Genomic DNA, 17,837 nt, shown 5'->3' with positions numbered 1-17,837 from the left:
AATGTACATACGATTTATCTTGGAATATATTATCTGTAATTTTGAACTTTTGCATTTAGTCTAATTAATTCAAAATCAATATATATATAAAAACATCCTATTATATAGTATATTACTACAGTTTGTTCATGTTTTTCAATCAAGTTGCATTTATTTGTTCAATTTGTGAAAGCCTTTAAAATGTAGGGATTCATTAAATAATTGAAAATGAACCTTGTAGTAGTAAGTACAAATATTTCAATGTTACACTCCAGCCAGACTCCATTAAGGTTTTGGCCTTTATTTTTTATGATTGTTGTTGATGTTGTTGGTGGTTATAATATGGTAAGACTTTAATATTATACGATTTTTGCGTGGGTTTAATTTCATTTTCAAGTAAAACAGTTTTATATTACGGTTAGGGGTCTATTATTTTGAATACATTTAACAAAAATAATAAAAGTCGTCGTAGTAGTAGTAGTAATAGTAGTAGTAGTAGTAGTAGTAGCAATGATAATAATATAATACTACTACTACTACTACTACTACTAATAATAATAATAATAATAATAATAATACATTATACATAGAGAGCGCTTTTTATAAGTCAAAATCATCATAGACAACACACTAAAATATATTAAGCCTACATAGGCCTTCAACATAAATAAAACAGTAAATACAGTATACGTGTCATTAATTTTAATCTCTAAGAGTATTAAACATAACATAGGCAAATTATAATAATAAAAATACAACAATAACAAAAAATTATAGCAGCCGATTTTTTTAAATTATCATGGCGCCCATGAGTAAACTTATTCTTCTTCTGCGCTGAATATTTAACAAACCATTTTTCGCTTGAAACCTTATTATACAAATCAAATTACTTATATATTGAGGAGTATTATGCACAGATATATACAGATAAGTCTGTCCTCCATGGTCTGCCACGTCCTAATCTGTAAAACCACCTGAAGGAGGGAGGGGGCAGGTAAAGAGTCACGTGATCACACAGGTAGATGCACTACAAAAACGAGTTACGATCAGCCATTACTCCGCGATGGTGACTGCGGGAGGCTTAACATAAAACTTAACACGCGACGAAACTTGGATTTACGGACCTCACCTTTACTCTCAGGTGTCAAAGTAAAGGTGTTTATACCTCTCGCGGGTGTCTCCTCTCCGGCGTATCTCCAGTTACTGTCCTCTACTTCAGTGCAGTATTAGGTTAGTTTTTTGGGCTGTGTTTGTGTTCAGATGACGGCGCAGGTAGACTACCTGGTGGTGCTTTTCACCGCCACATCTGGCGCCAGCGGAGAGCTGCTGGGCTCTGACGAGAAGGAGCTGGTTCAGTTGGTTTGGCAGCTGGTGGATGTAAAGAACAAAAAGGTAAAAACTTATTACTGAGACTACTTATTTAAGCTAATTGTTGTTGTTTTAAAGCAGGAAATAAAGGAGCGGACAGGTAAACAACTGCAGTCGGAAAACAGACTCAAATAGAATCGCCAGCCATTTATAATAATGTTGTGACTCAGGTGTGTATTCATCTATGAGCTGAATATAGACTGAAGTTGTTCATTATAATAAGAGGACAAACATATTCAGCTAATGACGTCTGCATTGTAGTGAATGTAAATAGACTCTTGGTTTTATTGTTCATTTACCCAATAAAGGTTTATATAACATATATTAAATGCTGTTATATCACAGGTACAGATTGTGAGTTTCTATTCAGTCTTCTGTTTCAAGACTGACGTGTTTTCTCTCTCTCTCTCTCTCTCTCTCTCTCTCTCTCTCTCTCTCTCACTCTCTCTGAACCAGTTGGGCAAGGTGAATGAGCTCCTCATTAAGCCTGACCTCTCAGACTTGACAGAGGAAAAAGAGGAGGAGGATGTGGTGGAGGAGAGCGTGGAAGAGGAGAATAAGTCTGGAGCAGATAATGTCTCCACCACCACAAGTCTTGAGGCAGCTTTAAACCTGGTAAAAATCCCCCTTTTTACAACATAGTTATTCTTACTGCTGCACAAGGAGAGATTATGAAGCACTTTTAAAAAGTATTGAAATACAAGAAATCATAGTAGAACAGTTGGTCCCCTATGGATTCATGCAAACGCAATACAGATAGAAATACATGTCAGCTCATACATTAAAGAATCAGTAGTAATCTTTAAGGGCCACAATCCATTTTTCCAGTATTGCAAGAATCTATCACCCCCTAGATTTAACAAAAAAAGTTGTTCTCTCCATACTTTGAACATTAGTCATAACATCTATCCAGTCAGTTGTTGCTGGAGCTTCGGGCCTGAAGCCAATTACACGTTGCAGCTTTCTTGCTGGCTGCTTATAATATATTTAATGTATATTTGTCTTGCAACAATAAATGAGCTGACATATTGCCCAATTATGTTGTAGAAAAAGAAAAGTCAATTCCCTCACCAAAAATGTTTTATACTGTCTGCCAGATTGAACAAATAGCTGGACAGCTTTAAAATGTATGAAACTCCTTTCCTGTCCGAAACTACCTTTTGACTCAAAGGGGGGTTTGGATTCTGAAGTTTTTAATGTCTCAATCTTGGGTGCCTGTTTTTTTGCAGTTTCATCTACAGCTGACAAACGAGGTGAACAGCGCGGGCGCAGGCACGTCGGTGTGTTTGTGTACAGACGGGCAGCTTCACATCCGCCAAGTGATTCACCCCGAGGCAGCGAGCAAGGTGAGCAGGCTGGGTGGATGAACACCTTGCAGCCAGGGCGGATGTTCGCTCAGCGCTGCAGGAACCTTCAGCACTCGCTCACACAGTCACAAAGGGATGTGTTGTGTCAGCACTGTGCTGAATTTTAATGTTACGGTGAAAGTAGATCCGCTCAACCTGTCTAATGACTCACGCCCATGCACATACCGTACACATTAAACTCCATTTACACAATGGAGCTGATGAAATTCTCCCACATGCATGAAGTGTTACACAGAGATTATCCAGCCAGCCTGAGCAAACAGTAATATGATGGTAATAAAAATGGCAGCTGTCCACTGGCCACATGTTCACATCCGTTCTTTTAATTTGTTCCCTGTGCAGAACATCCTGGTCCCAGACTGTTTCTACTCCTTCTTCGACCTTCGGAAAGAGTTCAAGAAGCACTTCCCCGCATCTGACCTCAAGGCTTCGAATGTACACATCATGGCAGAGTGTATCCTTTAATATGAATGAAATGTTTAGCTGTGTTTTAGACAGTTTATAGTTGTTTATCAGCATGTTAGGTTTGATCCCTTGAGCACATATATATCACTCAGAAACAAACACACGTATTAGAGGTTTATAAGCCACGGGGTGTTGGCTGCAAGTCTAGAGGTTTTGAAATGCAAATAGGGAAACAATGGCAGCACCTTACTAAGCGCTCAGTGAACGAGTGTGTGTTTAGCCAACAGGACAAACCCCACACACCCACTGGAACAGGATAACTAACATCTCTCTGTGTGCTTCTTCCTTGTTTTTCAATTTTGATTTTTTTTTACATTTTCCACCTGTCACACAAACATACATATACATACAACAAAACCAGTTTAGTCTCCCAACTGTTAGATTGTTTTTTTGTGCTGTTCCTTGTTGACTTTCCTTGACTGCATCCTCCTCAGCTCTTAGTATACCTGTGGATGTGCCCGCCATGTGGGATCCCTCAGCCACGATGGATCCCTCAGCCATATTGCCTGCAGAAATAGCAGTACAGCACGTCCAGATCATGGGCAGCATTGTCCTTGCCCTGCTTTCTGAGCCATTTAGTGAGTAACATTTATGAGTGTGCAACTTCAGGTATTTCTATCGCAAAAATGCAAATTATTTTGTTTCAGGGATTTTTCATTTTCTTCACTGCAAGGATTTGCTGCTTTTTTGTCTTATATTAAAGCAAAGTGAATATATTTTTGGATTATGAACTGTTGGATGGACAAAACAAGAAATTTGGACATGTTTTATGCCAGACAAGCATTCAGTAAATAAAGATAATATTTGACAGGTTCATTTGCAATAAAAAAACAACAACTTTGCAGTCCTTAATTATAGTCAGGATTCCAGTAATCCAGAAATCCTTGAAAACTCTTACATTTTTATGGGTTGTTTTCAAGATTTTAAAAGTGCTTGAATTTTGAATAAAGTGATTGAAGCTGCTTGGAATTAAGGTTATATAGGCTGCAACGGCTACTTACAAACACAGGACACATTTTAAAACATTTGTTGTGTCTATTGAATGCTGTCATAAAACAACAAACAGCTTGGGTTGTTTATAGCACAGTAATTATCTAATTAAATGTAGAGAAGAAGTGAAATTATCAGTGTACTGTATACAAATATGTAATTAATTACACATTTTAGGTGCTGGAAAGTTTGAAAATACTGCTTGTAAGCGCTTGAAAACCGCTTGAATTTGAAAAAGTAAATATAAATGGCTCTTTATATGATTAATCTAAAAGAAAACTATTGGTTCATAAATCCAATATGTGGTCTTCATTTTTCCTGAAAACTTTAGACCATCACTATGTTGTTTACAAAGTATTATTAGTTCCAGTTTTGTGGTCTAATTTTAGAAACCAAACTCTTTTCTTTTCCATTACAGGCCACACGTTTTCTACCCACGAGAAAGTCAGTGAGAAGTTTGAGACCGGCACTTGGTGAGTAAAGTTTGCTCAAGATAAATATTCTTTTTGTTCTCTGCCTCTGAACCCAACCACAAGTCCACTCCTTCTCTGCTAATATCTATGTGTGTGTGTGTGTTTGTGTGCAGCAGTAAGATGGAGAAAGTGTGTGACAACACGGTGATCAGAGCCAGAGGGCTGCCGTGGCAGTCTTCTGACCAGGATATTGCTCGATTCTTCAGAGGACTCAACATTGCCAAGTATGTTGTCTTCACTCTCATTCCTGGAGGATTTTGTATCGATCAGTCAACATAATATACAGTGAAACCTGCTGTTGACAGAAGGTTTAACACCACCTGTAATGCTCTGGATGTTGTGTGTTACAGAGGAGGGGCTGCACTGTGTCTTAATGCTCAGGGGAGGAGGAACGGAGAAGCTCTGGTTCGTTTTGTCAGTGAAGAACACAGAGATCTGGCGCTGCAGAGACACAAACACCACATGGGCAACAGATACATAGAGGTAACCTGTCTGAACCCTACTAGCTGGTATAAATAAACTGAATCAGCCTCGTTAATAACCTACACCTAATTTCACCACGTCTGTTCCCTTTATTCGTTGTAGCTACAGCTATAGTGACAATAATTTCTGTGTTGTTCCTTTTTAATGGCAGGTTTACAAAGCAACAGGAGAGGACTTCCTCAAGATTGCAGGAGGTGAGAAGAAAATTTCCAAGTGTGCTTTAAAGTATTTTACCTCACAGGTAGTTGGACCAAAGCTCTTTGGTGGTGCTGCTTTGGTTTGAGGGTGAGAATAAACCCACTCATGCTATTCTATCGACTCATTGATTAGTTGATTAAATTAACAGATCTGTAAAACAGATGTTCTCTTTTCTACAAAGAATCATGCAAAAACACCACTTTAACCCATAAGAACCCATGGTGACACCCATGTAATAAACACTTTCAATTTTCTAGAATCTCCCATATTCAGCTTTATGCTTCACCTTAACTCATTAACTCTATGGAGTCTTGGGCTATTTAGTGCATTTTTTAATCATTTTCGTGTCTTTGTAAGTCATTTTGTGTCATTTTGTGTCTGTTGTTGTGTCTTTTTTAGTTATTTTGTGTCTTTTGTTGGTAATTTTGTGTCTTTTTTTTTTTCATTTTGTGTCTTTTTTAGTTATTTTGTGTCTTTTGTTGGTCATTTTTTGTGTTTTTTTTAAAGTAATTTAGTGTTTTTTTTTTTTCAGTAATTTTGTGTCTTTTTTTAGTAATTGTGTCTTTTTTAAGTAATTTAGTTTTTTCTGTCATTTTGTGTCTTTTTTTTTAGTAATTTTGGTCATTTTGATACTGCCTCCAGCAGCCCCCAGATAATTTGAGTTTGAGACCCCTGTTCAAGAAGATTTAAAGTGTCATCGTGGGTTCTTATGGGTTAAAACTTGTGTTTACCAGATGTGCTCATAGGTTTCTTGTAAATAAGTCATTCAGCATGAAAAAAGTGCAAAGAATGACAAAAGAAATCTTAGTTGCTTAAGACCAGAATGACTGATTAGTTAACTAATCAACTAAGAAGGGCCATCCCTTTACATAACTGCAAGGTCACAGGTTTAATTCCAGCCATGGGATCTTTATGCATGTCGTAGCCCTCTCTCCCTATTTCCACTCTTCCCTGTCACCTCTCAAACAATGCTGAAAGAAAGGGAAGATCAACCTGTTGCAATCCAAACTTGTTACAAACCCTTATTTTTCTTTTTGGCCATGCACACTGAAAAACTGCACTACGGCACTATATATCACCTGTTGCAAATTATAAAATGTCTGTGTTCCAGCACTTTATGTTGAAGTAATCAGAGATTACGTTTCAGGTACATGATGCTGATGTTTATCTTCATAAAAAAAGGGAGTTTATTGTTATTAATTATAAAATCAGAGGGGCAAAAACATCACAGAATGCTGCTCAGACTCAGACAGTTTTATTGTCATTCAAACCAAACCACAGCATGGAAGAACGAAATATAGTTTCCCAGGTCTCGGTTAACGTTACTAAGATTAAAATAGAAAATTTTAAAATATATATTAAAAATATAAATGTCAGTACTTACATGAATAAATAAAACTATAACAAGACAAGATTTGCACAACGTATGGCAGCAGCCAGCAGGTGTAACATAGCAAAAGTGCAAAAATGCTAGAATGCAGCAAAACGGCATAGCAGCAGCTGGGAAAGTGACGTGATGATGGTGACGTGATTAAAATGCATAGTTAGTGTAGTGTAGGGGAAGTATAGGTGCTGCTGCAATGCTCAGAAAAACAAAACTTGAGGGAGTGATAATTTCTATTTACACACATGTGGTTAAACAGGTGTGTCTGTGTTCTTGTGTGTGCACCAGGTACCTCCAATGAGGTAGCAATGTTCCTGTCTCGGGAGGACCAGATCATCGTGAGGATGCGAGGTCTCCCTTTTACCGCCACACACGAGCAGGTGCTCAACTTTTTCTCCCCGGAGGAGGGCCTTAAAGAGACGTGTCCGGTCAGCGGAGGCAAGGAGGGCATCCTTTTTGTTCGCTACCCAGACGGGCGTCCCACTGGTGATGCCTTTGTTTTATTTGCCTGCGACGAACACGCCCAGTGTGCTCTGAGGAAACACAAGGAAATCCTGGGGAGAAGATATATAGAGCTGTTCAAAAGTACAGCAGCGGAGGTGCAACAGGTATGTCGGGGTGTGGGCGTGTTTCTTTGCACAGTGCACTTACTTACTTTAACTTAAATTAAAGTTTGTTTGTTCTGCCTTGTTGTCCTCTTTGTTTTCTGAGGGCTAAAAAGGATTTTAAGAAATGATGAGTTTTTTTGTGTGTGCACACAGCGGAGAGTGTTTGTTTTCTCCTCAGTTAGTTGTAAGAATGATTGAAGTGGAGCTTATGGGTGGGGACCTGCATAGCAAGGTGTTGGTGTTTTCCCTCAGTATGTGGGTACACACAAATACTCGTCTTTCTTTCTCTTTTGTCTTTCTTTGTCTCTCTCTCTTGTGGGATCACACATGTGGACTAATTTTCTTATCTTCAGGGACCAATAAGCTCTTAGCCCACATGCATATCTATACAGAGGCTTCTCCTCAGAGTTTTATGGGTCTTCCCCAGATATGCAAACAAGCCAGCTGCTGTCTAACATTGCAACACACATTAAAAGCACAGTGTGGGCTCCTCTTTGTTGTGTGCTAAATGTGTCTCAGTGGGGATTTTTAAATATTTACTGCTGATATGAAATTTGTATTAAAGTGTTTTATTTTACTGAAAATGATCTTCTAAGCTGCTTTCCTAAAGTTTTTTTTTTTTTCAAACTTTTTTTATTGGGTTTTGCAGATGAGTACAACCGTATTAAAACATACAAAGAGTAAATTAGTCATTTTTTCTTATAGAAAAAACAAACAAACAACAAAAAACAAAAGTGATCATGGAAGTATTGCTGCATACCCGAACAACCCACAGAACCAGAACAGCCACAAAAAACAAAAACAAACAAAAACAAAAAATAAATAAAATAAAAACAAACACAGGCACATCAGTCAGGTAATAGTAAACTGTAATTGAAATAGCAACAGACATCCTAAATCAGAGTAGTGGCATGCGACCCTCAACACACCAGAAGCAACACATCCACCCCTCTAAGTTGCCTCTGTCATGTCAGTCAGGGGTAAGTGGGAGATCTGTCGTCTTAACAAATTGTAGGAATGGGCCCCATAGTTTCCCAAACTTACTGGAGCAGCCAGATAAAGATTGTGTAATAAGATAGTCTAATTTTCTCCAACTTAAGGAAATAAAGAGTGTCTCTAATCCAGCGGACATGAATGCTTTCCTAAAGTTGACTAAGTTCAAATCAGTTCTGCCTCCTTGACTGTCTTTGCTGCAGGCAGCTTATGTAATTTACTGTGTGTGTTTTAGGTTTTGAACCGGTACTCGTCGGCCCCTCTGATCTCCGTGGCCCCCGCCCCCTTGGTCTCAATGCTGCCCACGGTGTCTCTCCTGCCCCCTCCTGGTGGCGTGAGAGACTGCCTGAGGCTGAGGGGGCTGCCATACACGGCGAGCATAGAGGACATCCTCACCTTCCTGGGCGAGTTTACACACGATATCAGACCACATGGCGTGCACATGGTCCTCAACCAGCAGGTACATGCAACAACCGCACTGACACACCCATGCACTCACATGCTCTCTGACAGAAAGCTGCAGTGTAATTTTCTGACTTTCTGTTTTCCCAGGGTCGACCATCAGGCGACTGCTTCATCCAGATGACTTCGGCCGAGCGGGCTATTCAGGCCTCGCAGCGGCTCCACAAGCACATCATGTCCAGCCAGCGCGGCGCCAACAGCCGCTACGTGGAGGTGTTCCCCTGCAGTGCAGAGGAGATGGGGCTGGTGCTGATGGGAGGCTCGCTGTCACACACACATTTACACACACACACCCGGAACAGGAGTGGGACAGGGCTCAGCCCGCCGCCATGTAAGTCCAGACGTAAGTGCTGCTGGGAGCTGGGGGTGCTTCGGGACTGCAGGGTAGGTGGGCTCCTGCCGTTGGGGGCAGGGATGCTGGGTTTTCTCTAATCTAGTACTATGGGAGGTAGGGGACATCTGGTCTGACCAGGAGGATTCAAAACTGAGAATGTGTTGGTGTGTGTGCGTGTGTATGTGATACTCTTTTGTAATTTAGCGTGATTAAATATGATTACCCATCTGCATGCACTGAAAAACCTCACGTTACCTGTTTATCTTTTCACCTGTTCACGCTGATTATAGTTTGTCTTCATCGGCATGGTTGTCACTCATTCTTAATTTTACAACTTTACCACTGCTTAATCATAAAGATCTGACAGGGTTGGAAAAGTTTAAGCCAGAAAATTGGTCTATAAGGTTTAAATGGCTTACTCTCCAGCCCTAACAGATTGGTAGTGGTTGTTGTAGCATTCAGCCTCAGTAGACCGGCACACATCAAGTGTGTGCATCTCCTGTGCTTGTCCAATCAGTGGAGCTGTGGGAAAGGTGGGCAGAGCTGGTGCATAGAAATATGCTTTGTTCTCCATGTCTGAAGTCCTTTACGAAAAATTGTAGTTTTCAAAAATAGGCACAACTAAAAACAATGTTTGGGAATTGTTTGATATGAAGTTCAGATGGACACTACTGGTCAAAAGTTTTAGAACACACCAGCTTTTCCAGAATTTAATTGAAAATTATGCAGTTTAATGTCTCAGTGTACTCTGAAATTAATGCACATTTGCAACATTTAAAATTCTTTATTGAGCATGATAGTGTTTTGTAAAAAGTAAAAAAAAGATTCAAAATCACATTTTATGTTGGACTAAAGGACTAAAAAAAGACACAAAATGACAAAAAAAGACACAAAATGACAAAAAAAAGACACAAAATGACTTACAAAGACATGAAAAGAATTCAAAAAATGGACAAAATAGCCCAAGACTCCATAGAGTTAAGTTGTTAACCCATTTCTTGTTCCCTGAAAAAGCCCTACTTGTATAATTCTGAAATGTACATTATCTTTCAGTTTTGGTTAAGCTTACCTTTTTTTATTTACCTCTGGCAGTTCACCACTTACCTTTGTACCCTTTCAAGCTGTTCATTTAACTTGAACTGCTTGAATTTCAATAAAAAACTGGAAAAATTGGGGTGTTCTAAAACTTTTGACCGGTAGTGTAAATATGAGGTAAAAGCACACAGCACAGGGATTCATCGCTTGATAAAATAATGTTAGCCTGTTAGATGGACAGCAACTCTACATAAAAACATATCGAGCCCATAGCCACAAAATAATATATATATTTGCTCCATAATGTTAGGCCTTATGCTGTGTTCCAGTCAAAGTCAAATACTGTCATTGTTGTGTGACGTCTTCATAACGTCTGGTTAATTGAGTTTAGTCTGAAGTTTTTGAGCCCCATATTGTCTGGAACACAGCATTGTGACAATGCCTCTGTGCTCTGAGGGCATAGCTGCTCTCATTTTTGCAAGTACAGGATGCACCATGCATTCATCAATTACACATGTTTCAGGTGCTGAGTAATGGTGGTCATTGTTTGAACGTTTGCATGAGCGTCTTCCTCAGAAACAAACAATGACCAGACCACAATGACTCTCTATTTCTGTTACTGATTGTCTGTTTCTAAGTGTTTTATCTCCCCCCCTGCTCTCTTCTCTCCAGGTTTATCTCCACCATCCTACTCCTTCGCCCCCGCTCCACCTGTCATGTCGACAGAGGCTGCTGCAGCCCTCTACCCTCCCATTGGTCAGGTGTTGCTGGCTCCACGCCCCCTGCCACCAGGACATGCCTACTACCCTGCTTCAGCTCAACTATACATGAACTACGCAGCCTACTACCCGAGGTAAACAGTGACAAACAATTACACCCCTTCAGTTTGATGCTGTGATAATGCTGTTCTTTACATTACATTACATTACATGTCATTTAGCAGACGCTTTTGTCCAAAGCGACTTACAATAAGTGCATTCAACCTGATGGTACTAGACATAGACCACAGGAATCAAGTAAGTACATAACTTTAAGAGCTAACTGTCATCGCTAAAGGAGTGCTATATGTTAAAGAAGAAAAGAAGAGAAAAGAATAAGAGTTTTTTTCTATATATATATCTGTTATAAAAATAATAATAATAATTTAAATGGTTTTGTTTGTCCAAACACCATAAAAATGTTGCTTCTGCTCTGCTGACAGCATTCTGTCTGTTTAACTACCAAGTTTTGTCATTATAATTTGGAGAGTGAAAGCCCAGCACAGCTACCATTGCAGTCTATGGGATCAGCTGATTTTACAGCCAGGCTGAAAAATGATGTTGGCTCTACCTGCTTCAAACTACTGTTATTATATTGGTCTTTAAAAATTCACTATTGGTAAGCCTCGAGTAGATTGTAATTACTCATAGAATGAACCACTTGTGACTGTCATAGAAATATTTACTGTAAGAGCTAACGGACTTCCTTTCCATGAGCCGAGCCTGTCTGTCAGGTAGTGTTTACTTGCTGGCTGTGTGCTACTGAGTAAGCAAATAAGAATCTAAACCGGTATTGTTTGATTTTCTGATCCTTCTGTTTGCATTGGTATTACTATGGTATCTTGAAAAACATGAGCGCACTAAAACATTTCAAGATACTGTATCAAATTACATGTTATGTATACTGGGAAACCTTTATTTGGACTTTAAGACCTACAAAAATATGTCAGTGTGGTGTTTTTTATTTTATTTAATTTGATCAGATTTTTTTAATATTGTGCATATAAAAATAGACTCAAAGAGGAAAATGAGAGCAAGATTTGGTTATAATGCATCCTCGCAAGGAGAAAGGCTGGGACAAGGGTAGTTAATAACTGAACCCCGTGGTATCAGAGAGCTTGGTAAACTTCAGTGACCTCTGTTTCTCCCTGGTCAGCCCTGTGTCATTGAGAAAACATTTATAGACGACGCCCAAAGTTACTCCCAGTCAACTGATGTGTATGTGTTTTGTTTTCTGGATCCAGCTTTCGTGTCTTTTTTTTTACACAATATGATTTATTGAGGGTTTTTTTTTAAACACAAGTAGGTATGTAATTATGAAATAAAAGCAACAAAAGAAAAAAACTAACTAAGGAAACAAAAAAACTTCGATAAAAATATAAAAAAAGAAACAAAGAGAGTCAATGCAGCATAGAACAGACAAAAGTACAGTTTAGTGTCTGATCCAGTAGGATAAAACATATTAGGGACATATTTTTTCATGAAATAAAGTGCCACAAGCCAATCTGATGAGTGAAGTTTCTTATGTTATTTAGGATGTCATATGGGAAAGCTCCTGCTAAAAATGTCTTCATCTTTAAATAATGTTGTTTTTTTTATTTTTATGGTAACACTGTGTCTGTGCCTGCTCTCTCGTCTTTCTCCAGTCCACCTGGCTCTCCTAACACCGTCGGGTTCTTCCCCTCCCCCTCCTCCCTGTCCTCCCTCTCCTCCCCGGGGGGGTTGGTGCGCATGCCAGGTCTGACATACAACAGCAACGGAGTCAAAGACCTTATTAATGCAGTGCAGGGATACCAGGTAAGAGCCATATATGCTTAATAAGTCTTTATTAATACAGCTTCTAAACATACCTTTCTGTAGGATCCAAGTGTTGTATTCAGATCTCCTTCTGTTGTGGGTGTGTATTGTCAGTGTTTGCCCAGAGGCTATCAAACTAGTTTATCCTGTCTCCTCTCCCTGTTCTGTCACACATGCAATGCTGCTTGCTTAGACTTGAATCTGATGAACTCCAGCCCTATTTAAACTTGGGGGAGAGTGAAGAATCGCAGGGATGTGATCGACGAGAGTTCAAATTAAGAGACAAACTTGGAGTGTGCAGTGTTTTTCCATGAACAAAGAGTTTACAGGTGCTTCACAGGTCTTTAGGTTAGTGTCAATGGTTTCTTGTGTCTCAGCCCCCCTGTCTCTGTCGTTCCTCCCCCTTCATCACACCACAGTATGCCCCCGAGGATGCTCTCGTGCACGCCCACGGGCCTCTGCACGCTCACGACCCGACCGGGACTTTGCTTACGCAGCCCAAAGAATGGGTGTGTATTTAAGGTGTCTGAGGCAGGTGGCAGGTAAGGATTGGCTAAGGGCTCAGTGAGGGGGATTCAGTAGACTGTGGTTATAGCTGTGGCTTTGGTCTGGACTCAACATGACAGCATTTCCTATGTAGACAGGGATTTTCACACTAACCACACGCAGCAGCAATAATGGACACATTGTTGATTGGGTTGAGTGGTTACAGGAAATCTGTTGGATTTTAATCAATCCTTGGGTCTTCAATCGTTCTGCCTTTAATGGCAGTGTGCTTCATCTAATGCTGGCTACTACATTTCTGTCCTCTCAAGAAGTTATTTATGGCCTTCAGCAATAGCTAAGAGGCCTGATTGACCTTTCACTAAACCCCACCCCCAAACACAGATTATCCAATCAGAGCTCAGCAAGAGTAATTAGGCACAGCAGACCTGTCAAGCTTCGAAATTCTCCATATGATGAAAAGGTGCAAATGAGTCTAATAAAAGCTTATCTCTGTAGGATCAGGTATGGATTACACACATGTTTATCTGCTGCAATTTGAGCTTGAATTATAAGCATGTCCAGCCAACTAGCTTTTCCAAGAAAAGTAGAATGTATAATTGCGAAGCCAACTAGCGCGAAATACTGAAATGTTGCCCCTTTTTTTTAAAGATAGTTTTAAGAAAGTGTCAGTTGAAAACAGTAAATTAAAATATAACGTTCCTTCGTTATTGTTTATTTTATTTTATTTATTTCCATTCAGGACAATATTCAATTTGTTTTATAAAAGAACGTTAGAAATTATTTATTGAAGTTTTGTTACTTTAAAAAAAAACAACTTTAATACCTTATCTATCATAAGTAATAATAACAAAATAATGCCATATTTTTCTCACATCGTCCAGCCTTGGGTAGAAATTAACTTTGTCTCCCGAGGTTCATTATGGCAAGAAACATCGAATCACTGAGTTAAAAATTCCATCATGTGGCTGTAGCTGCTGGTGGAAAGTAAAGTTTGTGTTGTTATTGTAAAAATATTATAAAATCTGTGGTTTAAATTAGTTAATTTTGGGGTCAACTTTGGTTGAACTCAGCATCTTAGAGCGATCGCTCTGATTCGTGCCTCTAACTGAATTATTTTCCATGGCAGGCTTATTAGTATTGTAGTATTTAAAGTTATCCATCATGCCAAAATGACAGATAAAACAGGATTTCTCAGAAACAAAGTTGAAATAATTTAAATTTATGTCTTCCTTACATAAACCTACATGATAGATAGATCAGTCCGGTACACATGAATACCGGCAGTCCGGTATTCAAGTACAATAAAATACAATAGAATAAAATACTGAGGTAGCATAAATAAAAACAACAACAAAAAAAAACACAGAATAGAACATAATATAATATATATATAATATACACTACCTACGTTAGGTCACATTGAGGATAAAGCTGAAAGAAAATATTATATGAGAGAAATACTTTGCAGTTTGTGACCCTTTTATTTTACAACTCCATTATTTAAAAATTAACTTTAAGGTGGTGAATCTGCCACAGTTAGCTGTTGTGCAAGAATGAAAAGCTTGGCAGGCTCAGCAATAGTAATTAAGGTGGGCGGGGCTTAGCGAACGGTCAATTGGTGCTGTTGTAGTGAAAAAATAGGTAATAACAGGTGTAGCCTTCAGGTGGTTGACAAGGTGACGGGTAACATCTGGTGCTGGTGTGAGGGCTCTGTGTTCTGGTGTTGCTACACCCCGATAATACTCTCCTCTTTCTCTGTCTTCCCTCTTTCCTCCAGAGTCCCGCAGAGTCCATGCCTCTCCTGAGCAGCAGTCTGATTGGTCAGTCCAGCGGAGGAGATGCTCCTCTCATGTCCCTCCCCGCTCTCATGACCAAGCCGGCGGGGCAGTACCTGGACCTGACCCTGCTGTAGGGTCACAAATATACAAAGGTCATGTGACAATTTGTTATGTGTCAAAGACTTGTAATGTATTTCTAGGTTTTTAAAAAAAATAGTCTTTTAGATGTGTTATTTATATCTTTAAGAGCAGAAATTAATGTATTTTATACCAAAATCATTGTGGCCTTCGCCAAAAAAATAGCAGTTTTTTGTCTTATATTGCACAGTGTGTATTTTAAAAAGCTTTATAGAGATTTTTTTAAACATGTTATATTATAATCACTATGATATATTTGCTAGCCAAAATAGAGAAGAATGACCTAGTAGCAACCGAGCTAAATCTTTCCTGTAAGCTTTTCTGTGAAGATTGAAAGTGTGTGTGAGTGTGTTTCAGTGTGAAAGAGATGAAAATGAGTATTATGCATGGCTGTGTCGATACATCTTAATACTCAATCTGTTTATGCAATACATTTTTATGTGTTTATATACGTTTGATACAGTACACAGTGATTGTATTGGAAGCTTTAGTGCATGAAGAAGTTAGTAGTAAAACTTTAAGATGTTTACATAATGCCAAATATCAATGCACTGCTAATCAATAAGACTACTAATGAATATTATAGCAGTATCTTTGAATGATATGTTACACTGTGAGTTTGTCGAGCTGACTGATCCTTGCATCAGGTTTCACTTACAGAAATGTGACATCTCACACTCATAAGCCCCTCCTGTCCTTATGCACCCTATATGGGTTTGTTTCCACGTCCTGTAATGCCAATGTTGTCTTGCCCTTTTGTTGAGGACTCGCATTTGAACAGAGGACAGTCCCAGTTCTCTGTAACCTAACCACAGGGTTGCTTTCTTCAAGAGGACTCGTGTCACGACCTTTCGTCTTACTGAGTGAATCTCAGGAGCCAGAGGAGGTTTCATTACTCACATGAGATGTTTCAGTCCATCACACCTTCCTGGTCTTCTTTCCATCGTCTACGTAGGGGAATGCAATGGAGCAAAGCTGCAGAAATCCCCATGGCCATTTATCTTTTTTTTACAGGAATGCTCCCCTAAAATAACCATTTGTATATCAATTACTCTTTCTGTGTCACCTTGCATTTATAAAGAAAACACTTTTCTTGCATGCCTCCATGGCAAACAAAGGATCCAAAAATGGAGTTAATTCTTGATGAATTGCAGTAAAATGGGGGCCACAAATAACAGAAAAACGAAATCAAAACATCTGTTCACAAACTTGCATACAAGTTGTGCAGTTTACTCAAAGTCCCATCCAGTCGTATGCTCACTACTGCCCAAACACACATTTTCATGCTTGTGCAAGCTTTGTTTTATACTCACGCAAGAAACTGTGGAAAAGTAAATGAGTTTGGGAAGAAGTGAGCATACGGTTGGATAGATGAGACTTGGATTATACTGCAAAACTTTTGTGAGAGTTTTTAGACTGTTTTTTTCATATAGTTCTGCTGCAGCCCTTTTTACTTCAGTTCACCACTGTTTTCAGATTCTTCGTTCACCATGGAGGTATATGAGAAAAATATGTTTTCTTTAATAATTTAAAGGTGATACAAGGTGATTAATTGATATAAAAATGATAATTTTGGGAGTGAAGAATTCCTTGAACTAAACCATTTAGAAAGTTGATGGAAAGTTGATAAGGAGAGGACAACTCTGACATGTATGTTGTGAATTTAAATTGCCATTTGCCGTTTCTGCAAAGCTGCTGTTGGGCTCCATGCTGCTGTACACACTTGCTACAGTAGAACGTCCTGCTGTAGCAATGCTGAAACAACAATAAACATAACATGTGAAGTCGGTCAGCTTTCGGGTGTTTGATTTTTCTATTTGCCTTCTCACCACTTTGCTGTGTACTTATTGTGTTGTCTGTACTTTGGGAGGGTTTGTGAAGTGGCGGAGCTCAAACACACAGGTGGAGTTGTCTGATGACAGAATGTGGCTGGAGGCAAAACTGTGGGAACTCCCTCGCCCTGTCCTCAGTGATTACCTCTGTGTACCCCACATACACACACATGCTGTGGCAAAGAAACCATTGTCACTCACACACACACACACACACACACACACACACTATACACATTATCTGAGAGGATGGCTCTTTTTTTAACAGGGTGGAAAAGTGAAGAATAGAGAGTGCAGGAAGGGGGAAGAGAAACGAAACCATGTCGGACCCCCTCAGGGCAGATTTGGCATTGTGTAATACAATCTTGTGCACCCCACCCAACTTGATCCCTTTTAAACACACTCACTCATTCTCCCACTCACAAAAAACAGCACCTAAACCAGCATAGCAACACCATTAGTATCTGTGCAACAAAGCCCAAAATACTGTTTTTCTCCTTAACTTTTATCACCTCATTGGCAGTGTTTTAGTGAAATATATAGAATCTACTGAAGAACACATGCAGTGTGACTAAACAAGAAGTTATTTCATAATTTATCAGAAAGTATTTATTTAAATGTGGAGTGCAAACCATGACCTAAGTGTAACCATTATAGCCTAGTTCAAAAATATTTTTGGCTTAAAATTACAATGTGCAGAATATTACAGATTTCATGAATTAGAGTAAAAGCAATTTTATCTATGGATAAGTACAACCCAAAGGATATAAGGTCAGTTTGAAAATTATTATTGAAAATAATCGAAATATATCTTTTCCAGAGGGAGGGTTGTCCTGTTTATTTAGTGGGAGAGTAGGAGGGTTTTCTGTTTTTGTTCCCCCATATTTA

The 17,837-nt window shown here is 39.1% G+C and overlaps 1 protein-coding gene across 1 annotated transcript; it reads left to right on the top strand.

Moving 5' to 3' along the window:
• The first annotated feature begins 1,115 nt into the window (after nt 1-1,115).
• Nucleotides 1,116-16,169, top strand: esrp1 (epithelial splicing regulatory protein 1). The gene is made up of 17 exons (XM_059338437.1): nt 1,116-1,371; nt 1,804-1,962; nt 2,577-2,693; nt 3,057-3,168; nt 3,614-3,757; nt 4,588-4,642; nt 4,756-4,866; nt 4,993-5,125; nt 5,277-5,319; nt 6,996-7,315; nt 8,544-8,768; nt 8,861-9,036; nt 9,073-9,101; nt 10,812-10,992; nt 12,544-12,694; nt 13,114-13,203; nt 14,979-16,169. Exons 1-17 carry the CDS (start codon nt 1,240-1,242, stop codon nt 15,111-15,113), a joined length of 2,313 nt encoding a protein of 770 aa, XP_059194420.1. The 5' UTR covers nt 1,116-1,239; the 3' UTR covers nt 15,114-16,169.
• The last annotated feature ends 1,668 nt before the right edge of the window (nt 16,170-17,837 follow it).

The sequence above is a fragment of the Centropristis striata genome, chromosome 8, assembly GCF_030273125.1.
Source record: "Centropristis striata isolate RG_2023a ecotype Rhode Island chromosome 8, C.striata_1.0, whole genome shotgun sequence".
In the NCBI taxonomy this organism is placed as follows: domain Eukaryota; kingdom Metazoa; phylum Chordata; class Actinopteri; order Perciformes; family Serranidae; genus Centropristis; species Centropristis striata.
This window is presented reverse-complemented; position numbering and strand designations above follow the sequence as displayed.